General features: G+C 44.2%; 1 protein-coding gene across 2 annotated transcripts; it reads right to left on the reverse strand.

Annotated features, from left to right (window-relative positions):
* Window positions 1–1,046: 1,046 nt before the first annotated feature.
* fignl2 (fidgetin like 2) lies at window positions 1,047–23,631 on the reverse strand. 2 transcript variants are annotated; one of them, XM_086128080.1, is made up of 3 exons: window positions 23,447–23,631; window positions 22,301–22,441; window positions 1,047–5,877 (listed from the first exon to the last, which is right to left on the reverse strand). In XM_086128080.1, the coding sequence occupies exons 2-3, from the start codon at window positions 22,323–22,325 to the stop codon at window positions 3,866–3,868; spliced, it is 2,037 nt and encodes a 678-aa protein (XP_085984206.1). In that variant the 5' UTR covers window positions 22,326–22,441; window positions 23,447–23,631; the 3' UTR covers window positions 1,047–3,865. The 2 variants fall into 2 exon arrangements, with proteins under 2 accessions (XP_085984206.1, XP_085984215.1); XM_086128089.1 differs by having other exon boundaries at window positions 22,301–22,444.
* Between the last annotated feature and the right edge of the window lie 610 nt (window positions 23,632–24,241).

Genomic DNA, 24,241 nt, shown 5'->3' on the forward strand with positions numbered 1-24,241 from the left:
GCCACCTTAATAAATATATGTAATGCAAAAATAATGAAGGCTTATTGACGTGAAAAAAGATGAATCTCCTGTGCAGACCTCTTGTTGGTCTCCCTTTGGTGCTCCGCCTTTCTAGACGCTCCATGTTGCGCCATGTTTTTTGCACTTACCTTTGTAAGTACCGGCAGTTTTTCATTGTAATTATTCGTCATGTTTTTTTGTATCATATGCATTTTGGGTTCTTCTTGTCTATTTATTGACAAGCTATTTCCATTTATATTTTGTCTTTGGCTTTTCCAAGTGTTTTGGGTTGTTTCGTTTTCCTGGTCTTTTACCAACGTCCTTTGTTGAACTTTGTCAGTCTTGCGACCTATTTTCCGGAAACTGTGGCACCAAGTTAGCCACAAGTCTCCAGTTGTTTGAGGTTTTACGGGCAGATAACAGAATTAAAGGATACTTTCTTTCCCACAAGTTTGTGACATAAAAACATTGTCTTTATATCGGCATCTAAAAGAAAATAATTAATTGTTAGTGTCTTGAGCGGCAGGCGATGCAAAGACCCTCCGGGAATCATTGTATTCTTCTTCTTCCGATGAGTTCAAAATCAGCCCCCGGCATCTGTTTCAATGATTAACCTCGAACCTACAAAAGGTATTCTCGACAGATGAGTGAAGCTTAATTAGCTTAGCCTATGCAATCTAATGTGGATGGAGCCCAGCGTCCAAGTTTTGAGAATCATTTGAAGGATTGGCCACGAAAAAGGGAATGTGAGGACCTATTTATCGCTCTTTGCATATTTAAAACCATTGGCATATCCGATTTTAGTGTGCACGCATCATAGAGTAACTGTGTTTTTATTTTGTCATCTGCTTCAAACATTCATGAAGTTCATTTTCAAGACCGTTTTGGTTAAAAAAAGCAGTCAAGCAAAAGCGCATTGATATGAGTGATCTGCTTCACCCTTTCGTGAAGTTCATTTTAGCAGGCCGAGTGATCGCAACATGATACATCACAATGGCACAATCTCAGTTTCATGATCACAAAAATAAACAAAGCATTACGTGGTGTGCAATATTGACAAATTCTGTTTAATATTTGTGTGATACTCTTCTCTTTAAAATACAGTCTTTTTTTTTCTGAGGTAGACCATTACAGTTCAAGAACATGAACAATTCCAAAAATCAGCAACATCAACAAAAGACATGAAATAAATACTTTCATGTACAATATGCCGCAAGAAATAAGAGGTAGAAATTGTTACAGAAATCATACAAGAACAACTTTACAGATGCAAACAAAAGTGTAAAGTGAAAACAAGGTTTTTGTTGGACAAACTACTCTTGCTATGAGTCTTGGTGAATATGTCATCATTAATCACAAATTAGACTTTGTTGGAGTGATCACTTGCCACTATACAAGCTGATCACTGTGATTGACCTGATGCGTTGGCCTGACTTCAATCACAGTATTTTCAGGGAAGGCAAAGGGCCAGAGGGTGCAGGGGAGAAGATACACAAAGATAAAATTGTAGGTAGCCCTCTATTAATGAAAGAAAAAAAGATGATAAAATAATGATGATAAAAGAAAGGGAAAATAATAAAGATGAAAATTGATCATAGAAAATAAGACATTGCTTTTGGACTGTGGCACAACAGAATTAGTGGGGGTGGGGGTGGGGGGGCGGGGAAGAAACTTGTGAAACAGGCTTGGACAAAAGTAACTCCAACCCACGGAAAAGACTGAAAATAATTTCACCGTAGGGACATGTTCGACCAAGGTGTGTCCTCTAATTAGTGTGTCTTCAAACTTGCAGTAAGTCGCCCTGTCATGTTTCATGATTCAAAAGCAATATCAGATTTTTATTGGTTAGTATTTGTTTATTTATTTATCAGCTTTCATTAACAGAGGGGAGGAGGTACCAACAATTTTGGCCACTGTACCTTGTGGAGGAGGAGGACATTGCAAGAGAAAGAGCAACAAATTATGGAAAAATAAGGGAAAAATAAGGGTAATACCAGTAATTCTCATCAGGAGGCGGTGGAATATGGACACATGTCTACAACACTGTAGAATGTATTGTAAGGCAGTGAAAATGGAAGAAGGTTCCACTCAGACAGGGAGGTCAGGGCTTTTGTGTTCTATCTCATGAAACTCATCGAAGCGTGCCTGATGAAAAAGGAAAAAAAAACCCTATTGCCTCAAAATTTTTAGACAGAGGATGGAGAAGGTTGGTGAGGTGTGAGAGGATGGGAATTGGAGTGGGGATGGCTCATCTAATCCAGCCCATGATTGACTGCTGATTCTGATAACAATAAATGTTTAGTTACCGTGACCCAAGACTTTTGCCCATTCATTGTATGTAGCAGTTCATGGTGTTCCCCTTATCTTTCACCAAGTCCTCTTCAGTTAAGACCTGTAAAATAATCACGGGTGTGAATGCGAGTGGGAGTGGCTGTTTGTGCTCGGCGATTGACTGGAAAACAGCCCGGGGTTTACCCCACATTTCTTGCCCCAAATCATCTCAGTTAACAGAAAAGTCCACATTTTCCCTTTAGTGTGTAAACTGTTGTTAAAGTCAACTGGCTCACCCACAACCCTAATGCTATTAAAAATGGAGAGAAGGATGGAAAACCGGACCCTCTGAAAGCAAGCATAACTGCGGTGAAGGGTGATGATTTATGTTGTGTTGGATTCACTTTGGACTTTTCTGAAAGCTGCATGATGTCATTTTCTCATTGTAAACTTGAACAAAAAGCAGTTTGTGCAACAAAAATGAAGTTCTGTATCTGACATTAGTATTTCTTGAAGACAATCATTATCCCACAATCACCTACAACAAACATAAAAGGACAAAAAGCTAAAACAAAAGACAATAACATGTATATATCATAAATGGATTTATGGCATCAAATATCCTTTGAAATACCTGAATTACATTCAATGTGACTCTTGTACCATATTCAAGTTTCTCTCCGGAGGATAAAAGCCCAGCTGTAGTGCCTTTTAAGAGGCTTTCTCCTTGCTTCTCACCACTGAGACCCCAAAGATTACATACTGTACATTCTTTATTTCTTATTTCTGAGGTAAAGACAATCTTCCTGAGCATTTCAAACAAGACGACATCAAAAAGTAACAGACAAAGATGCGGTGTGCAGGTGGGACCACAGCAGTTGAGGAGGAATGTGCTCACCATTCATTGCAGTGGATATGAAATTTAAGGACAGCAGTCCAGTCCAAATAAAGCACATTTTTGATCTCATATAAGTGTGAGTGTCGAGGTTAAGTCAATGAAGAGACGTGTGAAGTACTTTCCATTGGGCGGTGTAACTGTTGAGTATTTGGCGAGTAGCTAGCTAGCCTCGGGACTTCGGCCATCCGGTTTGATTAGAACAATAGAACATTTGGCTTGTCGTGTTTTTGGTCAAAGAATGTTGTTGATCCCAAAGCAAAGAACACTTGCTTGACGGTGTGCAATGTCAGTGGACTGCCAATAAATAGGATCCTGAGAGAAGCAGAACAACGGGAGGATTTTCCAAACCCTGATTATCCATTAGCTTGGACCATGTCACCTAGCAAACAAACCATTGATTTTGTCCTGGACTCAGGCTAAACAGGATCTCTGAGACTATCCACATAGCTGTCTGATTTTCCCAATAGGAGCTACACCACTCATCAAGGTCAGTTCACATTTCTTTTCTTTGGGGGGAAAAAAGGAACAATATGGGTCTTCATAGCTGACCAAAGCCTGCAAAGTGAATGTTGTGTTATCAGCTTTCTCATACGTCGGGGCTTGGCTGGCTCTTTTGGCTGCACATGTTTTGCAATCAGAAAAAAAAAGAACCAAACATTCAAACAGTGGGTTGTAGTACAGCGTCTGACTCACTCCTCAGTGGCTATACATCTTGTTCCACTCTATACAAGTGTCTGGCTCTTTTGTGGTGCTGTGTGGGCGCACCTTGCAGAAGGCATTCTCAAAGTCTGTGAAGGATGGGGCTTTGCCATGCATTGTTCCAGTGGGGGCTGATGCTGAGGAGAGAGCGTGCTGAGTGAGCTGCAGCAGTTCCCACACAGAGTAGCCTTCAGTACGCTGCAACACCGCGCTCAGCTCTCGCTCGCTCAGACTGTAACCCTGAGGGGAAAGAGCTTGCAACAGCACCTCCCTGCGCATACACGCATCTGGCAGACCCACGTGGTAGCGTTTAGCGAAGCTACGATGGAGCGCATCTTGCAGTAGATCTGGTCTGCCGGTGGTGCACACGACAATCACCAAACCCGTGGTCATCTGGGCCTTCTCCAAGAAGGGTTGCAATATCTGTCTCAGGCCCTCCTCCTCCATGGTTTCCACTTGGCTGAGCAACACTACTGATGGCTGCCTTGCACCTGCCACCTGCAACACAGCCCCCAAAATGTGTTCCGCCTCGGCCTTCCCTTTTAAAGCCAACAAGGTGCCGCTCAGTCGGTACAGGGAAGCTCCAATTTGTGAGGCCAGAGAATGTGTCAAGGTTGTTTTACCGCCGCTGCGGGGACCAAACAGCAGGATGCTTCTTGGTGGCTGCATCACTTGACTGGGCCTCATCACAGGCCACAGTAGGTCCTCTTCCAAAGCAGCCTTGACGTGGTTGAGGCCAGCTATCTCGCTCCAGCTTAGGGCTGGGCTGCAGTCCAAAATCTTCTCGTCGATAAGGTCCAACACATGTGGGTCCGGACTCTTCAGAGTGTCAACAGTTGGACCACACAATGAAGAGCGTTTGTGGACTTTAGAGCGCTGTTGCTGCTGCTGTGTCAAAGCCTGCTCCTCCATGGCGTTATCTCCTGTCATTCCAGCAGGAGGACTGTACTCCCCGGCTTGCCCATACTGAGAAGTTACCAGTGGCTGCGAGGAGGGCTTGCTGGGCTTAAACTCTTGTGGGTCTGTGCTGCTTGCTGAATTGCCGAAGCTGTTTCTGTGACACTCTGCTTTGTCACTCACGCTGTATGGTGAGGTTCCTCCACCTTTCAGTGGGTCATAGCTGTATTTCTTGTAACAAGTGCTGTCCCCAACTTCATTGCCTTCTACAGCCATCTGAAATGCTTTTCTTTTCAATGGCCCACCAGACTCCGATGTGCCAATGTGGGTGGTTTGGTAACTGTAGCTGCCCCCAACCACCGCAGGCCTGGGGGCAACAGGAGTCGGTGCTGGCAGACCTGAAGGCAAGTATGTTGCAGAGGGGTGGTTATAGCTGGGGGCAAGGCTGTTCTGGGGAGGGTATGTGCTGTGGGGGTAGCTGTAGACAGGCGAGCTATAACTCGGGGTGGATTGAAGTTTATGAAGGGAGGCAGGAGGAAGTGCTGCACCGGGTTGGGGACAGTATCCAGCTGAGAGATAGGTGCCGCTGTAGCTGGAAGGGTAGTCATTGGAGCCACTGCAGGAGCTGCCGCCACTGTAGCCAGAGTCTGAGAGGTTGCTGTTCACCACCGACACACTGCTAATTCCAGCAGGGCCTGCGCTTGTGACAGCGGCCTTAGAAGTGGAGAGGTTGTCATGGCCTCCAGGGGCAGCAAGGGAGTAGGAGCCATCGGAGCTGTGTGTCAATTGCCAGGGCTCCAGTTCAGTCTTCTGGCCGCTGAGGCCCCCAAAGCTACCTGGCTCTGGGTAGGTGCCCACAGCAGGTGGCCGCTCGTACGCTGAATCCATTCCGCCGGAATACTTCTCGGCGTAGCGCTTCAACAAATTGGAAGCCGTGAGGGCGGAGATGTCGTCGTTGGCCCAAGAGTAATTGTAGGAGCTCCGACCACGGCCAGAGTAGAATTCCGACTTGTGTGCCGGAGAGGAGGTGGTGGAGGAGACGTCCAGGTGTTGCTCAGGCCACTGGCTGAGGGACTGGGCATGCTCTGGGTTCCAGTGCATCTTTAATAAGCCTGACACAAAAAGAAAGCAGTTGTTGTCATGGTGTTCAACAATGTTTTCCTTCTATGAAAGTGACAATAGGGATCATTCCCAACAAACACGCTTTGTTGCCTTCTAGTTAGGGAAACATTTCGAACAAATTGAACATTTTAATGGTAATCTGGTATAAAGCAAACAGAGCAGTCCAGTTGTGACTAATTCGATTATGCCCTTCAATTATGTAGATGAATGAAAATATCTACAAACAATCTACTATAATCATGACACATTTAAAGTGTGTGTTTGTTTGAATTGTAGCAAGTATGACCATCCCCACACAACACAAAAAGATAAGATAAGATAAGATATCCTTTATTAGTCCCACACTGGGGAAATTTACAAAGGAAAAGGTCTCATCCATCCATCCATCCATTCATTATCTGATCCGCTTATCCTCAGAAATATTGCGGGCGTGCTGGAGCCTATCCCAGTTGTCTTCGGGCAGTAGGCGGGGCACACGCTCAACTGGTTGCCAGCCAATCGCAGGGCACACATAGACGAAAAACCATGCCCGCTCACAATCACACCGAGGACCCATTCGGAGTGACCAATTAACCTGTCATGTATGTTTTTGGAATGTAGGAGAAAACTGGAGTACCTGGAGAAAACCCTTGCAGGCACGGAGAAAACATGCAAACCCCACACAGGAAGGCCAAAGCCCAGAATCAAATCCATGATCTCTGCTCTTTGTGGCAGACGAGCTAACACTTGATCACCGTGCCGCCAAGTAGCCCGTTTATGTTACGTGAAATCCCCCCCACCCAAAAAAAAGATTATTTTTTTGTTTTTGTTTATAAGGTACAGTATGTCAAAAAGATTTGTTATTTCATAGACCCCTCTCAACCCCCCCCCCCCCCCCCCCTTCCCATTCATCCTCCCCCTTATTACATGTTATGTCTTGTGACTTGTTGTAACTGTCATATGCTTATTTCTGTGCTAGGGTCTTTTTTTTTATCCTGGACTTAAATTATCCTCGGAAGAGGATAGTTCGAGCGTGGTTTTTTTTCCCCTCTCCCTACCCAGCCTTTTTTCCTTTCTGAATTCTGATTGTAATTTCCCCATTGTGGGGCAAATAAAGGATATCTTATCTTATCTTATCTTATCTTATCTTATTTTTATGCTCAACAGGGTTGTGGGTAATAACGCTCATTCAGCAGAAAGCGACAACCAAAACCAAGTAATCAAGTCATCATTTAAGGAACTGAGTAACTTTTTGAAGCAAGTAATCAGTGAAGTAACGTTACTTTTTCTTTTTTTTTAGTAAACTGTGGCATCACTGTTTACTAGTCATTTGTGCCTTGTCTTTTTTCTTCTACAGCACAGTGAGAAGAAAAACCTTTGCCTCCGAGTCAAGAGGCCTTTGGGTTGAATTTTGATTCTGGCATTTTCTGTGTGGTCTTACTCTGAATACTCCAGTTTACTCCCATTTTCCCAAAACATACTTTGTAGATTATTTGAAGACTCTGAATTGTTCATAGCTCTGTGAATGTGTGTTTTCCTAAATGTGCCCTGTGATTGACTGCCGACCAATCCACAGTGTACCCCTCCAAAGTTCGCCTGAAACGACTCCGAGGTCGCTGCAGCGCTAATGAGGATGCACTGATGATTTGTTTTGGCCATTAGCAGCACCATTGCCCTGCGCTGTCCCAGCAGAATTTGCTCGCTTTGATCAGAGAAGGAGAGGATGCTGCAGCGAGAAATATGGAAGTGTAATGGGGAAGAGGTGAAAGCAGATTTGCAGGATGCATGTGTGCTGTGCTATTTTCCCAGCATACGGTTTGTTGGAGCACCGATAAGTTCCCATTCATTTCATTTATGCTGCCGGCATCTTGGCCTCCCGGTTATAGTGATCTTCATGTTGTGTTGACTGGCTCCTCTCTCCGCCCTGCACCCCCTTTACCACCCACCAATACATTCACCCACCCACCCAGCATACACAAGAGCTGTACAGGCCCCTTGGCCGGCTGGACAGAGGGAGGGGTTGGGTGGTGGACAGCGGTGTAGAGAGAGTGCGAAAGACAGATTGGGAGTAGGGCGCGGGGGTCGGGGGGGGGGGGCGAGTTTAGAAGTGCAGCATAGAGTGCTATTCATCAGCACAGTTTGCAATGGAACATTGGAAAAATGGAATGCGTGTTCTTTTGGCAGAAGGACATTGGCCTGACTGGAAAGTAGATTTGTTTAATCAATAGAACCCACTGCAAGTGCGTAATTTTCCGAAAAAAAATCATGGCATAGTAAAGGAGGGGGTCGCAAGCGTACCTGTGTGCCTTGCAAATAAATCAAACTGCTATTTCCAAATAACCAATCTAACTGCACTCATTGTGTGCGCCACCACTTTCAAGTGTTATCACAACATAAAGACTCATGCTACCTCATGCTGTGGCGCTACCTTGACATTCCACAAACAACTTGGCATTATTGAACTGTTACGAATCAGCCCGAGGAGGAGAGGAGTCAGAAAGCAATTGAGAGAGAGAGAGCTACAAAAAAAAAAAAACTGCTGCGCCACCATCGCTGGCCTTACTGCTTTTCATGATGATTCATTATTCATGGCTGTCTGTGCTTGTGGAGCCAGGCTTCTTAATGCCGTCTAAATCAAATATCGACATCTGCAGCCGGAGGTTCCGCTCACTGTTCAGCTTTGGGCTCCTCCTTAGTCTTTTTCAAAACCTCTGTATGTCTGTGTTTTCAGATTACGCACGTTATTTATTCAGTCTGATGAGACAAGGCGACCAGATGGCTGTGGGATTATCACGTCCTTGATATTCAAATCCACTGCCTCAAATTCCCAATGGCCAAACTAGTTCGAGTACTTCCCTTAAGCTTTCGTCTCCAACACCCGCCATGGCCGAGACTCACCAGAACCGCTTCTCACACTCATCAAGCCTGAGACACTCCATTGAGCATCCACGTTTGTGGACTGAATCGCAACTCTGTCCGGGCTGCGGAAAGCATATATGTCCTGCAGGGCCTTCCCATCTGCAGCCTGACCTGTTTGTGTGCTGCCCCAATAATAGGGCCCGTGTGTGACAGAGATGGATGAGAGCCCAGGGGAGCTCATAAAACCTGCAGCAAGGAGGGAGGCATGGAAGGAGGGCGAGTGGAAAGGAGGGGAAAGTCGACAGCAGGCTACGTCCTCTCTAAGCGGGCCGAAGCTGGCTTTAGAGGACTCATTGGGGCAGGCTAACTGCTGTCCTCTCCATCATCAGCGTACTGCCATTGCAGAATGAACTTCTTTCACAATAAATCCCCGACACCCCCAACCCCTTCCCCCCACCGACGGGAGTGCTAGACAGCAGCCCACATGCACCTCAGGAACTGTTCAAAAGGAGAATCATAGATGTATACTTTAGTTTGTTATGCATGAGCTGCATTCGATGTCACATGGAGTCACGTCTAGAGCATGAAGAATCCAAAAACTCAAATCTACACGGTGGCGCTGTGGTGTAGATGGATTCACTGCGGAAGCCGGGATTACAATTCTCTAAATCAGGCCCTTGGCTCGGGCTGCAACATGAGGTGTTCTATTTTAAACCAGTGTTACGAGACCGCCTTTAAGAAACACATTAATTTACAAGGGATTTTCTAAAAAAATGTATGTTGCAAATTGATTTCAAACATCATTAAAGGCAAGTACTAAAAACATGTGGTGTAGCGTTGCTTCGACAAGGTTGCTGCAAGACGTTAAGATGAATAAATATAATAACAATACAAATATCTGTGGGTATCAAGTGCACTGAAAAAAATAGGATAAAACTTCATCTGCGGGCCATTTTTATGATTTTTAAAAAAAATTAGTTTTGAATTTGCATGGTAGATGAACTGTATTGACTGGGCAGTGACGCATGGGGCTCAAAAGGTTGCAAAAATGTCTTTTTTTTTAGCAAAGCTAGGCACAGTCATTTCATTTGGGACGCACACGTGCACCTTATTTCACTGTCAAAATCAACTGATAAAACCGGATGTTAAAAAAAACAATCATTGAAGAGATAAATGTGTAGCTTTCATCGCTTTAGAAATTTACTTGTACTTTCTACATTTCATACATGCAGTTGTCAGATTCCTCCTTACTGTGAACACATAAATCCACTCATAAAATGGTGTGAAATGTCATTTAAGAAGATGTGAACTGTATATTTATGTTTCAAAAGGTGATATCCATGTGTTTTTTTTTTCATGACTAGTTGTGTACTTTTAGATGCTACAAACACATTTGCATGCGACACGCATCCCTAATGGCGCACTTCTGTCAATGCTACTCGGGATAGAAGAGAAGCTGCATTTAACAAACAATAGCAATCAAACGCCCAATAATATAATTGCAAAATTTTACTCACTGAACGGACGCACTGCTGAAGTTTTTGTGACTGGCTTTAAATAAACATTTGAACACACGGCTCTTTCTGCTGACCAGTGACCTCAGATGGCTGCAAGGAAATTGATAAAAAGCTTGAGGACATGCACATTAAAACTTCCCACTGCATGCATGAGTGTCTCAAGGTCCCAAGGGGGACAGATGTTCCTCTGTGGACTGCCTTACTGTCTGTGCGGCCATTGTGGCAGACGAGCATCCAGCAGGCGCGCGCGGCTTGGACAATCGCGTTGGCCCTGAGACAAAGGCTGAAGGATCCTATTGTCGGAGGCCTTTCTAATTATGGAAATCTTATTAATCTATTCAGCAGCAGTCCACAGAGAGCTTTTGTGCGAGCCTGGGATTTATCGAGGGAGCAGCGTGAGCTGCATCCTTTTGTTGGCGTGCGTGATGAAGACGCAACTCACTTTGGCCAAAGTCAGGCTTGTGGAGGGCCTGCAGTTCAAACTAGACCCAGGGCCTTCAGCTTATGGTTTCTGGAATGTGGCCTCAAGAAAGTGACGACGTTTACATACACAAATGAATAGCGTGACTGACAGTAAATTCAGCCTGTACATCTTACAGTACACTGCTCTATTAAGTCCCACTTTTGCGTCGTTTGCTGTATTACATCTGAAGAGGATGCACGGGAAGCGGTTTGAGAGGCCGCGGAAAAGAAGGAAACACAGAAGCAACTAGGCTAGGCTGGCTGCTTGCCCACAATGGTCCCACAATACCATTACTCCTCCTGCCTCACGTTTGCTCATTAGACATGAAATGAAACACTTACTGTACTGGAGCTCGAGGTGAGGGAGTCTGTTTTCACAACAGTGATGCCTGCTGACAGAATGCTGCTGTTGCACACCTTCATTGTTGTCCGCTGTCAGTTTATTAACGTTCAGTGCCAATCCCTCTTTTTTCTGAGTAAATGGACATTGATCCTGCTAGTTCCGAATTACATCGCCCCACTGGTAACCGTAGCAGGTACTGTAAAAGCGAAGCACGTCGTATAGCAAAGATGAGGACTCGAGTCGACTTGAGTCACTGTTTTCATGACTTGACTTGACAAAAAAAGGACAATACATGGGATAAATGTTGTTTTCAGAAAAAACAAATTGAATTTAAAAATTGTCATTATGAAAAATGAAATGTATTTAGTTCAATAAATTGATCACAGCTACATTTTAAAAGTCCTACAGAACTATTTTTGCCAGTTGCATGGAGAGCATTTTACTCTACGTGCCAGCATGGAGCGCCCCACTTGAGAAGGTCTTTAAGCTATGGTGGAGTCATTGTGCGTGGCTTGCAGACAAGACCCTTTCCAATCTCATATTTGGAAAATGCAAGCACTCGTTAAAAGAAAATTACTTCTTCAAATATGCTGCAAACTGACAGATAATAGAAGACATGTTTTGGGTTTTTTTAATGGGGAAAAGTACAACCTGAAGTTGTTTGCGGTGTGAAATAACTTTTGATTGACAAGCAGACATTAAAACGCATGATTTTGTTGTTAATATGTTGTCTGACACATGGTGTTGAATTGGGGTGCATTATCTGTCGCGGTTTTATACATGCCTGCAGGTTAGGTGAGAGAAATTGACCAACAATGTCATGATTTAAATGTATTCTCTCTTGATGAAGACCAGATACTTTAGGTAAGACTGCTAAACAACATATTTCTGCTTCTGAATGGTCAGAGGTGAGGATGCTCCTTTCAGCTTGTTGGGGCTGCGTATTTGTCAAAAATGAAGAGTGATTTGCTGACTGATACAAGTCGAGGGGTGAAGCGCAGCTCTTTCCACATCGCTAAGGCAAAGGAAAAGAACTTGTCAAATGGTCCTGGAGTGCATCAACACAATACATTGGGCCACATTGACAAGAAATGGAGTCATAGTGTTACTTAAAATATCCGAATAAAGTTTGACTCAACTGATTAATTAGTATTGGTGTATTTTAAAAGTGTGGCTTCGATTTTAATTTGTAAAGCCTTTTTTTCCCCGATTTTTAAAGTCAATGTAAACATACTGACTGACACTGTTTGCTCTTGTGGGAGAAACTCAAGTAGCTGTTTTTTTTTTAGTTCTCCTGTTTTCCTATAAGAAGGTATTGCCGGTGAGGTGAAACATCTTGGCAGGAAGCCCGGCGATGGAGGGCTCTGGTTCTGTTTCACTGCTCCCAAGAGGTTCCCATCTCCTTCTACCTCTCATGGCACTTTGCTTTTTCCTGACCCAAGGAGCAAAACAGACACGCAGGTCGCAAGCTGTATGGGAGGGCACACTATTAAACTTTTCTAATTGGAAATGTAAGGGGGCTGTGGATCAATCCAATCAGAGGCTCCTCTCGGGATTAAGCATCACTTCAGCCACCTCAACCTCTTCTCCACCCATCATCAATAGCAAGCGACTGACATCTCAACTCCATCACACACTCAGTTGTGTGCATGCCTCCTCATATTTGGTTGCTGTTGCAGCTTCTAATTCATATACATATACTGTATATATATATACATACACGCACATATATACAGAGAGAGAGAGAGGAGAGAGCTAGCTACTAGCTAGCTAGCTAGATTGTTAGATAGGTAGATAGAGGGTGTTCTGAAAAAATATGACATTTCATAATCTAATTACAGCCAATTCTCACTCAAATGATGACAAATTTTGAATAGACAAGCTTCAATATCAAGTACTTGTTAGTTTTGTGCCTTTGTACAATCAGTGGGATCAGTTGCAATGCATATATGTGAATGATAAAAGTAAATTGCACATTTGTCTCAGGAAATCTCAGGTGCTTCATGAAATGTTTTGTAAAATATATGTTCGTTAAATGTCAACATTTTCCTAATTTTCCTGTGCTTCTTTATACCAAAACAAAGGAAAGACATTATTTTGGTTATTTATAGCACAGTATGGTGTAATTTTAATGGTCCCGCCCACTTGACATCAACCGAGGCCGTATGTGGCCCACAATGTGAAATGAGTTTGACACCCCTGCTTTAGGGCAAACTCAAGGCCAGGGGGCCAGATCCGGCTCGCCCGGTCAATTTAGGTGGCCCGCAAAAGCAAATCACATGTGTCAATTTGCTGAGATCGGTACCTAAATGTCAAATTGTCATGTGTAATAAATAACGTTGTTGAGATTTTGCAATAATTTTGTTTCCGAGCAAACTATTTTCATCGACTTGACTGATTTCAAAACGAGTAATCTACGAATTTGTTGTGTACAAGTAATTTGTGGTTTCACTATCATAACGGAGCTCCAAGGGGAGATCTAACTCCAAATTGGCCCGGGACTAAAATGAGTTTGACACCCCCGCTTTAGGAGCTCTGTTAAAAAAAAAAAAAATGATGTTCAGCTTAAATTTGATGTTAATATTTTCTTTTTTTTCAGGGTGAAGAATGACTTTCGTCAGCAGTGAAAATGCATTTGGTGTGTTAGAATATGCTGCAAAACAATCAAACAAGAGTGTGCAGCATGCGTTTTTAAGTTCCAAAAATTCACATTGAATATAATTATATCCAAAGGAATAATTACTTTTAACTCTTAATTTCAAGTCAAAAAGAAAGAAGACTAAATTGCAATTAATATACACAAAACAATAAGTGAAGAGCAGCAAGGTGAGTTCTTTGAAATCAACGTTCCCGCCCCAGCAGAGCTTTGATGTACCAGTACACGCTGTGCGTCACCTAAATTAACTCTTGAGTGCCTGGGTTGGTTGCTGTATTGTTCGAAACTAACAATGTACAGTAATTGCATTTTAAACACCACAAGTAAATAAAAGGATTCCATGACTGAGTGACGACATTTTAAATCATCGAATTCTTCGTGAAAATCTTTCACACAAGAACACGTTCTTACGACAGTGACAGACTCAATTATTAGCCCCTCTGATATTAGTATTTTGTGCAGCCCTTTTTCGCCCAAAAAAACAGCAGCAAATCCTCTCCCGTAATGGTTCACAAGATGGCAGACGACAGCAAGAGTGATGTTCAAGCATTCGTCTTTGCACAATCTCTCTAAATCATCCAGCAACCTGGGTCCTCTCCTCTGCACACTCCTCTTTTTCGACATTTCTACAATTTACCATAAAATTGTTTCCTGTTTTTGAAAATGTGTGCGCTTGCCCTTCTGCACTAATTTCCAGCGATCACAACAGCTCAACCATCGGACTTTGCTATGTGAAAAACAATGCAGAAACCCTCACATCCCTATGGGTTCACTGCCCCTGCTGTCATGTCCAAGCCAAAAGGTAAGCGGAGCTGCATTGAGTCTTGATAATATAACTAATAACTAGCCGAATGAAAGCCGCAATCAATCGTGTCATCTTTAGATCAGTCACGTTTGCAAATAGCAATGATGCAAACACCGCATGTTGGATAATAACTTTAAAATGATTATCTTTACAGTATAAGGTCTCTTTATCCCTGATTGGTCCATTTATTAGTAGTTAACTGTTGTTTAATATCATTCTACATTTGTTGTACTATTGAATAAAACTATTTGAGAGGAATGAAAAAAACTGAGAGGAAGGAAAAAAAATGTTCATAACATCTTTACTCGATAAATGTCTTTGTTGTCAGTACCAGTGCTTTAAAATTGGCAATTTAAAAGCAATGAAAAAAGAAAATGATTACTGGTCCGTGAACAGCATGTACTGGTCTCAACTGGTCCGTGACACAAAAATGCTTGGGGACCACTGTGCCAAAGGGTAGCGAGCACACTCTCAACTCTTTGTTGATTTTACAGTCAGTCATCCTCTTCTTTACATTCGAGGGACAAGGTGAAAGTGGACCAAGTGTCACAGGTGCCATTTTTCACATGGCCGCCTGGTGCATCAAGCTGCGACAACACTGCGTATGAATAGAGACAGAAAGGCTACAAGCGAAACTTGGCAGGTAATACAAGCTTCCAAATCAATGTCTCCTTGGAGTCTCACAGCATGACAAAACACACAACGTACCTTATCGTTCTCTGGTATGATCCAATTAAAGCATTAACTCTCCGTATTACGGCTGTGAGTCACTGGTGTAGCAGTGGTCGTAGTAGTACCGAGACTTTGCTGTAGGCAGCGTGGATTCAGTGACAGTGTGGATGTTAGCTTGAATGGTTGTCTGTCTCTTTATGAGTGATTGGTGACAGTCAAGATATCGTCTGCCGTTTGGCAAACTTAGCTCGGCTAGCTCGGCTCCAGCTCCCGGAATGTCCATTAAATCTCAAATACTGCTGTGATTGTTTTGTTATTTTCAGCCATTGATTTGGGCATAGGTAGAGATGTGCACATTAAATTTGGTGGCGATTGGTCAAAGTTTTCGAACATAAAGCACGAACCATCAATTAATGCCAGTAAAATCCAAAAGAATGAAATCCCGGAGCTGCCGAAATGAGTGCAGGGTGTCCGGGCTCTCCCTTAGAGATAAGGTGAGAAGCTCGGTCACCCGGGAGGGGCTCAGAGTCGAGCCGCTTCTCCTCCACGTTGAGAGGAGCCAGATGAGGTGGCTCGGGCATCTGATTAGGATGCCTCCTGGATGCCTCCCTGGTGAGGTGTTCCAGACATGTCCCACCGGCATGAGGCCCCGGGGATGACCCAGGACACGCTGGAGAGACTATGTCTCCTAGCTGGCCTGGGAACGCCTCGGGATTTCACGGGAAGTGCTGGAAGAAGTGGCTGGGGGGAGGGAAGTCTGGGCTTCCCTGCTAAAGATGCTGCCCCCGCGACAGGAGATTAGCCTGTCTTTCAATTTTTAACTTCATTAAAATGTCTCACATCAGGTATGTTCTTCTTTGATGTTATGTTATGTCAGGGTGAATTATTTAATCTAACCTGTAGTTTTAATCCTTTCCCTCCAAATAAGACCTAATCAGAAGTGAGTGTACTTCGGAGGATATGCGTCGCTAAACTTTCAGGCTTTTTTGAGAAGCACGTCTGCATGAGTTGCTTCATACACATTTGTTGCTAAAGGAACTGTCTGGCTAACTTATTTATCTTTTAACTAAGTTTATTTATGTAGTGCTTTCACAACAGCTGCAGCGGTAACAAAAGAGCTTTATAGAACATTGAACATGAAATCACATAAAACCAGTAACAACTATTCTGACATACACCTTTTTGTTAGATGCAATTATAAATGAAAGCGGAGTCTGCTACAAGCTAAGTTTGAAAGTAAACAAGGAGCTGTAGCATCCATTTCACTTCTCCTGTCACACCTAAATCCACTTAGATGTCAAGCACCAACACTCAGTTCCAAATACTCATCCGAAATTGTTTGCAATTGTGACACTGTGTCAGAAGGCAAGGTGCTCTCTCAAAGGCTCAATATCTCGCACAGAGCTGTCATGAGGGTGAATGTCAGGCAGCGAGGAGAGAGAAGGCAAGAGAATGCCAATGGATCCCCTAAATACTGTATATACACGCAAATCATCTGTTTCTTTAACCATCTCCAACATAAAATAAAGAGCTGGAGTTTGGGCTGCGGCGCGAAAGGCAATCGTACTCGAAAATCCGTTCTGGATCGGTTAGTTATCTTGATTTGTTGTCCCGTCAGGAGGCCTCTCAATTCCTCTGTTCACAACGTCACTGTGATTTATGACACTAATATCAAAGAGGACATTCTCACTGGGCTGGGACCTGCCCACTGCCACTCGCCCCTCCCACTGCCACTCGCTGGCCCATCATACAAAGACCAATCAGAGAGGCCTGCTGCATTTCACCGCGTGGCAGGTGGAGATGCTGGGAAATTGTCTTGGGGTGTTTGCGCACTTTGCTATGCCAACCATTTTTGATTAGCTCTGTTTATACAAAAAGTGGCACAGGAATTCCTTCCATATGTTGTGTGAATGCATGTATTACTCACACACGCGGTGTGTCCTATGATGCGTGACAACTCCTCAGAAATAGCAACGCTCTCAGCCTTTGGGCTTCACCAACCAATGCATCTTTGCAAGCAACCTTTTTTAAGGATGGTTGACAGAAAAAAATAGAACATGAAGGAAATGAACAGACTAAAATTTATGTGGACGTCACAATTCATGCCCACTTCAACCTTTGAGAATATCACAAGGATACATGCCAGATTTGCTTTCCTTGACAAATCCCCAGGATATGAACACAATGCATTCTAAGAGCCTTTTTGAAAGATGAACTGTTCGTATTAAATAAAAATCTGTAAGGGTTAGCTTTACTTGCCTTTTTTTTCAAGTCCACCTCCAGGCCTCCACTGCCTGTCCGAAAATGAGCTGCACTCAACTTCCACATTTGGCCGGGGGGTTGGTGCTCTGAGTTTTTCAAAGGGCATCCATCCTCCTATCCCTTTTCTGCACCGCATATCCTCGCAAGAGGCTCGTATGGGCATGCTGGATTTCAAAGTCCAACTTTGAAATTCCGTCAAGCCAATCTTCGGGGCTTGTCGCACAGCTGCATATCCAAAATTGTCACACTTGAACATGCCACTTGAACCATGATGCAGACTTGCCTCTATAGCTGGACAGAATTAGCATTCGCCCTGCTACAGCTGCATGAATGAATGGCGGAGCTTGTCAACTGCCCGAGATGTGGGTGTCCGCAACACAGAGTTTGGGGAAGAAGGCAACTGGGATGTGGGGGCCATAATGTGCTGTGTGTGTGTGTGTGTGCGAGTGTGTGTGTGTGTCTCTCTCTCTCTCTCTCTCTTATCTATCTAGAAGTAAAAAATATACTGTATATATATATAACACACACACACACACACACATACACACTGTATATATGATGATGTCGAGGTGATGTATTGGAAGAAAATAAATTTCCCCATTGCGGGACAAATAAAGGATATCTTAAAAATGTAATCGTGTTTTCTTTTTACATTGGCCTCTTTCGTATGTGGATGTATATCAGATCCGTATGCGATGCAGCTACAGTATGCTCATTCGTACACAACCGATGTATACATCATCAAAAGCCCAATTTGCGCTCCGCGCAGGCAGTCGTGGAGGGTTGGGAGGGAGACTGTTGTTAATCGTGATTCTGCAAATTTGTTTTTTTTAACAGTTTTGCAACAATGTAGCCATTTTTTGTTGTTGTGGTTTGTTATTTTGTTACGTGATGGTATTATAAAGAAGTGGATGAGGTCACTAAATACCGGCTGAAGACGCAGGTCCGAAACTCACTGCCCGCCACTGAGTACACAGCACAGTACAAATACTGTATTGTACATGGCCTTATGGGTGAACTTAGACAAACCATGGCTTTTATGTGGCTGTTGAATTCCACCAAATTATTGTAATGACCGATGTACTTTCTTTACCTCGCCATGATGTTTGTTTGCCCGTTCCACTTGCAACATAAAATGGTGCTTTTTAGCGTGGGATAAAATAAAAATTGACATAAAATATGAAACCTTTGTACAGTGAATTACAGGTACAACTCGGCAAATTCTCTACCATAGGGGTGTCCAAACTTTTTTTTCTTTTTTACCAAAGATCTAGTTTTCAAGCAAACAACCTCCCACAATCGACCCGTTCACGCACCTGCACCCATGCACACGCATGCACGCACACATACACACACAAATGCCATGATGAGCAACAGCCATATCAGACCCTAACATGAACAAACCAGAAAAATAAAGTAGATACAAGAATTTGTGAGTTTGTGCTGATGAAATCACTGCCAAGTGGAGACCTGACGTGGAGGCATGGGACACGTTTTTGCAGCGTCTTAAGTGCAGAAACTGTCGTACATTTGTGTTCCATTTTAAAATGTTTCCTACGGCGCTCCAGATTCCCATTCTCTGCCTGTGCCGTCTGTGAATTTTACATGAAACAAACCTGCCACCGTAAATTAAAGGTGACGGCCTTTTTTTTATTTTATTAGTTTCCCTTTGAAATACTTTTTGGGTGAAAGTGAAACTGATTGGATGCTTTGGGGGCGTAATACACTGACACAAAAATATCTAAGATTAATAACATGCACACAGACACACAAATCTTTTTTTTTTTTCCATTTCCCCCTACATCCCTCGCGATCAACTTATTGGGCACCCCTGCTGTACATTGTGTCATTTTTAAAACCTTTGAAGGGTGGGTTTTCGGATTAAGTATGTATTTTTTATTTCAGGATACTTGACACCTTTATTTTGAGTAAAATCTAAAGTAAGTCTTTCAAGGACAACCCAGACGGTAATCAAAATGAGGATTGTGCCATCATGTTATTCAAGTGAGATATTCAATGTAATATGACAATACACTACAGAAACGAAGCTGTGCTTAAATCCTCTCCAGTTTAAATTGTCATGTCTTGTGAAAAGTTTTTGTTGTTATGCCGAGTATTTGGGGTGGGGCGTCAGCATTTGCTAAACATTGATTAATTCGCAAACCTGTTTAGAATTGCTAATGGCGGTGCAGTAAAAAGAGAGAGAGAGAAAAAAGAAAACTTCCCATCTGCAAGCACGCTCGATTTACAGCTCTTTCCAAAACGAGAAAGCCTGCCGAATAATTGCTGGATGCGTTACTTCATGCTTGTAATTTTAGAAACAACTCCCCATCCCCCTCGCCTGCTGACACACGTTCACAAACGGCAGCAGCCTGTCCGCTGCCCCCTCCCCTTCAAGAAAAACAGGGTCCTTATTCTGTGTGACTGCCGGCTCATTGTGTCCACTAATATATCAAAGAGCAGCTGTCTTCGAGCCCCGCGATGACCAATCTCTCCTTCCATCTGTCTCGCTCACCAAATCTCCTGCCCGCTGAACATGTTCGATGTTCGGCTCCTGTCTGATCCCATTTCATCAACCCTGCACCGAAGCCGTTTCTTGTTGATACAAACAAACACGGTTTGTTCCTCTGACCGCTGCAAAACAAACACTTGATAGCGCAATGATCCAAGGGCGTTATTTCTCAAGCGCGGTCAACTACTAATTAGCTGCGGCAGCGTGAACGCTGTGAAAACTGCTGCCTCAGGAATCCAGTAAAGTGTTGCTTTCCAAATGAGCCTTCTTAATTGGGCCCTTCACAGGAGCAGGGGTCTCCTTAATGAGCTGATGAACCCTTCGAATGCGGGAGCAGAGGGCCGCTGGACGACCTAACCTCTTATTTTTGTGAGCCCGCGCGCACACTCGCATGCGCGCACATGCACGCAGACTCGAGGCTAATTAGAGCCCACTCACAACCCACACTAATATGTTTACTCAAGGGCCCCCACATGCCCCGCCACCAAACACTCATGCCGCACGGCCCCACAATGGTGATGGCCGCCGGCGTGACCGTACAGCGTGAGATCTTCTGCTTCTTTCTTCAATGCAAGCCACTCCAGTCAGAAAAAAAAAACACTCACCGCAACACATAAAAACGAGAGCGCAAGGGAGAAGGTAGTGATGTCAGGCAGAGGAGGGTTATAAAAACTGCCAGCACTGTACAACCGATCGGTTTGTCCCGTGCGCGCTCTTAAAAGAAAAGGCCTCGCTACACCACCAGGGGCCCCGAGCAACAAGAGTGAGGGCACTCACGGGTTGGTGGCCTGGGACTGATTTAAGAGTTTGTTTGAAGTACAGATTACAGATTCTTTGCACCAAATCCCTCCAGGAGTATCTATGCCCGCCGGAATCTCTCTCGAGTTTCTTCTCAGCCTTCTCTCAACAGCTTGAAGTCCTGTGGCCGCAGACCAGCAGGACTGCAAGCGCACGCGAGAATAACAACTGCGTCGGCAGCACTGCAGGAGCAAAGATGAGTTTGAAGAACAAGAAAAACAAGAAAGCTCAATATTCCCAAATAGGGATTTCCATCATTGAGGTGAGACTCTTCACAAGTCCCTCCCAGTCCGATTTGTGCTAGCAAAATCCCAACTGCGGTCTTTTTGGCCCAAGACGGCGTGTTGCAGTGTCATCAGCGAGCGCAGCGCTGCGTTTGTGTGCCACTGGCGTGTGAGTAAATAGTGCGACTATCTAACACCGCTGTGCGTGTTCTGTCACACACGTGCGGCAGTTCTGCAACGATTCCCACCCCGCAGAGGCGCTATGGCGCTGCTTGATACAGTTATTAAAAAAACAAAGGTGCAGTTGGACAACAACAAAAAACTAGCAGGAAGTACAACAGAAGGTTCCCAATAAGGAAATGCGTCTTCTAACACGGCAGGCAATTCCGCCTGCATTTGTGACATTCTTTTTCTTGGCGTCCACTTCAGCACGAGGGAGTGTCTTGGGTCAATTGGTCTAAAAGGCTGCAAGGAGCTAATGGAACAACCAGTAAAATGCCTTGACGGGAAGCAGCACAAGCATGCATCCACTTTTCCACGGCAAACAGATGTTTTCAGGCTCATTATGAGCTTTGCTAACCTCGAGAAATTTTGACGAACTATCGTAATTGTTTCAGGGGCAAGCGTGCATTTTTCTTGGTAGAAGTTGCACACCCACACACACGCCGCAATATTGCTTAGGCATTCCTTTTTAATGCAAAGAACGCTCAATCTGGTCACATTTATTGAGAGGGTAAATCTTTGAAAATAACCCCTTGTGTTAGATTTTTCCCTCTTGTCTTGTAACTGTCATGCTGATAAAGCGCCTTTGAGGTGAGTTAAAGGAGAAGAGGAGCGGCGGAGGCTGAGGCAGCACCATGCTGGCTGCCAAACAATGCTGTTTTCGACTCAGATGACGCCCAGTGGTGGTGGTGGGGGGGGGGGGGGTTGGAGGGGTGGAAATGAGGAGGTCGGGGGCGAGGCCAAAAATGGACATGTCAGTTATTAGGTCAGCATTGAGAAGAAAAAAGAGCGCAGTGTGTGCGTGTGTGTGTTTGTGTGTGTGTGTTGTGTGCGTGTGGTGCAAAGTCCGAAGAAGCAAAAGGAGTTTTGGCTGCTAAAAACCATCCTCCGCCTTCTTCTGAATGCAATGAAAAATCGAGGTCACGCCTGGGGAAATGCCTCCATGTATCTTTTCTTGTCTGGCAGTTTGCTTTTGGAATTGCAGAGTTCGTGGGTAGGTGGGCGGCGGGGGGGGGGGGGGGGGGGTTAGGGCTCAAAGTCCAACTAAATCCTGACTCGGCCGGTTGAAATGGTGAGGGAGAAAGAAAAGGTGCATACTCACTACAGGGGGCAATGGGACTCAGCATTCTGTGGAGCTGGTCTTAGTGAAGAGGAATGTGGTTGTGGGAATGCCGGCCACGGTTAGCGTCTGTTGGCTTGGTGTCCATCGCTGTCAAGTGCTCGCACGGATGACGCGACAGCCCTGCTAGAGAAGGACGGAGTTGACGACGTTTGAAAAGCCACATGACAATGAACAGCAAAACTCAACACCCGATTTGCTGCGTGACAGAGTGACAGAGAAACACCAGTGTCCTGTCGGTAGAGCAAAAACAAAGCACAAACGGACGCACACAAGGGGGCTCACTATAGTCAAGCAAGCTGATTGTGAAGCTGCGTGCACCCTCAAAAGAAGGCTTTCTCAAATCTGCCTCACAAAAAGGGACTCCTGCATACCACTGCTCTGTGCGCTGGGCCAAGAAAGACAGCATTCTTTGCACACCAAACAAGTTGGCCTCTGCTGCAATGCACAATATTTTCAGAGTCTAAATGTTCACTCATTTTTCAACTGAAGAAATGTCTTTCTTCAATGAGTCAAAATTGAATTCTGTAAATTATATTTGTTTCATCATTTTACTCCTGCTCTTTCTATTATTTTACCCTGATTTAAGACTTTGCACATCGACTAAATGGGTAGACTTTGCAATAGGAGACATTTGAAGGCAGGCTGTTATATTGAGTAAAATATTCCAAAACGTTCTTCATATTAATTCTTTCCCGCAAGCATGTCCTTCCAGATAAGAATGTTGAACTCATGGCAATGTGGACCATTCGTGATGTTTGCACATGACCACCCTACAAATACAGTACATACAAACTATACATGCAACAAGGCACTTGCCCGTGTACATTCACTCATATGTCATGAACATGAAAGTGAAATGATGAAATGAGCGCAGCTATTTGACAGTCCAACGTGAACTAGACAGCCCACAAAAACAAACGACAACTTCCATTTCAAACACAAACAGCATTGTCCGTGCACGCAAGTTTGTCAGCGCCTGATTCCTTCCTTCATTTGCCTCCTTCCTTCTTTTCTCCCCTCTTTTCCTTCTTTTCTCTAGCGGCTAGCCTGCGTGACTTGTAAAGTCACGGGAGCAAATCATTACAGAGAGCAAGAGGGAGAGGTCAAGAAGGCGTGTTGCTTTACCTCTTCATGCCTGCATGTCCTCCATCCCATCTGAAAGCAGAGCTTGGTTAATCCCGACAGCAGATTGGATCAGGCCACTGTGTGTGCGCACTGCTTTGCTTTTAGTCCACGTATGGGACAGAACTCGAGACTCCACACACTTCCTCTCTCTGTCTCTCTCTCTCGCTTGTCCTTCTACCCTACCTCTCTCTTTCTCTCTCTCCTGGGTTGGCCAGTGACAAGAGAGTGAGCACTCCCCTCCCCCATGGGTCTCTCTCTCTCTCTCTCTCTCTCTCACTTGTCCTTCTACCCTACCTCTCTCTTTCTCTGTCCAGTGTTGGCCAGTGACAAGAGAATGAACATTCCCTTCCCCCATGGGTCTCTCTCTCTCTCTCTCTCTCTCTCTCACTCTCTCGCATTCTCTCTCTCCTTCCCTGAGAGAGGAAGAGAGAGAAGGACATTGGGTGGATGGATGGATTGATGAGGGAGCCTGGTCAATCTGCTCTCTGGTGCATGTGTTGTGTATCTCTGGACAGAGCGAAGAAGAAAAAGAAGATGAGTATCTGGTTTTGAGGCATATGGTCAGCATATGTTGGAATGTGTGGAAAGAAGAATGCTGCGTAAAAACAAAACAAGAAACACATATTTGAATGTAAAGTAGGCCAAATACAATGCAGTGCCTACACCTGAGTTTGTATTTACTGTATATGTATTTCCAAGTGACATCAATGAACATTAATAATAGTAGGGAAGCATGATAACTATCGGATGGACTATTGGACTGATATCCTGTGTTTTAAGCTCTTGTAAAGTGTC

Source organism: Hippocampus guttulatus, chromosome 1 (assembly GCF_054856545.1).
Source record: "Hippocampus guttulatus isolate MCC_2025c chromosome 1, RoL_Hgut_1.0, whole genome shotgun sequence".
NCBI lineage: Eukaryota > Metazoa > Chordata > Actinopteri > Syngnathiformes > Syngnathidae > Hippocampus > Hippocampus guttulatus.

Bases quoted from the DNA above. Each gene is read 5' to 3' on its own strand.
- fignl2 (XM_086128080.1), bottom strand. From the start codon at position 22,325: ATGCTGAGTCCCATTGCCCCCTGTA. The intron at 5,878-22,300 runs GTGAGTATGCAC...TTTTTGTGTCAG, and splicing joins GAGTCCCATTGCCCCCTGTA to GCTTATTAAAGATGCACTGG.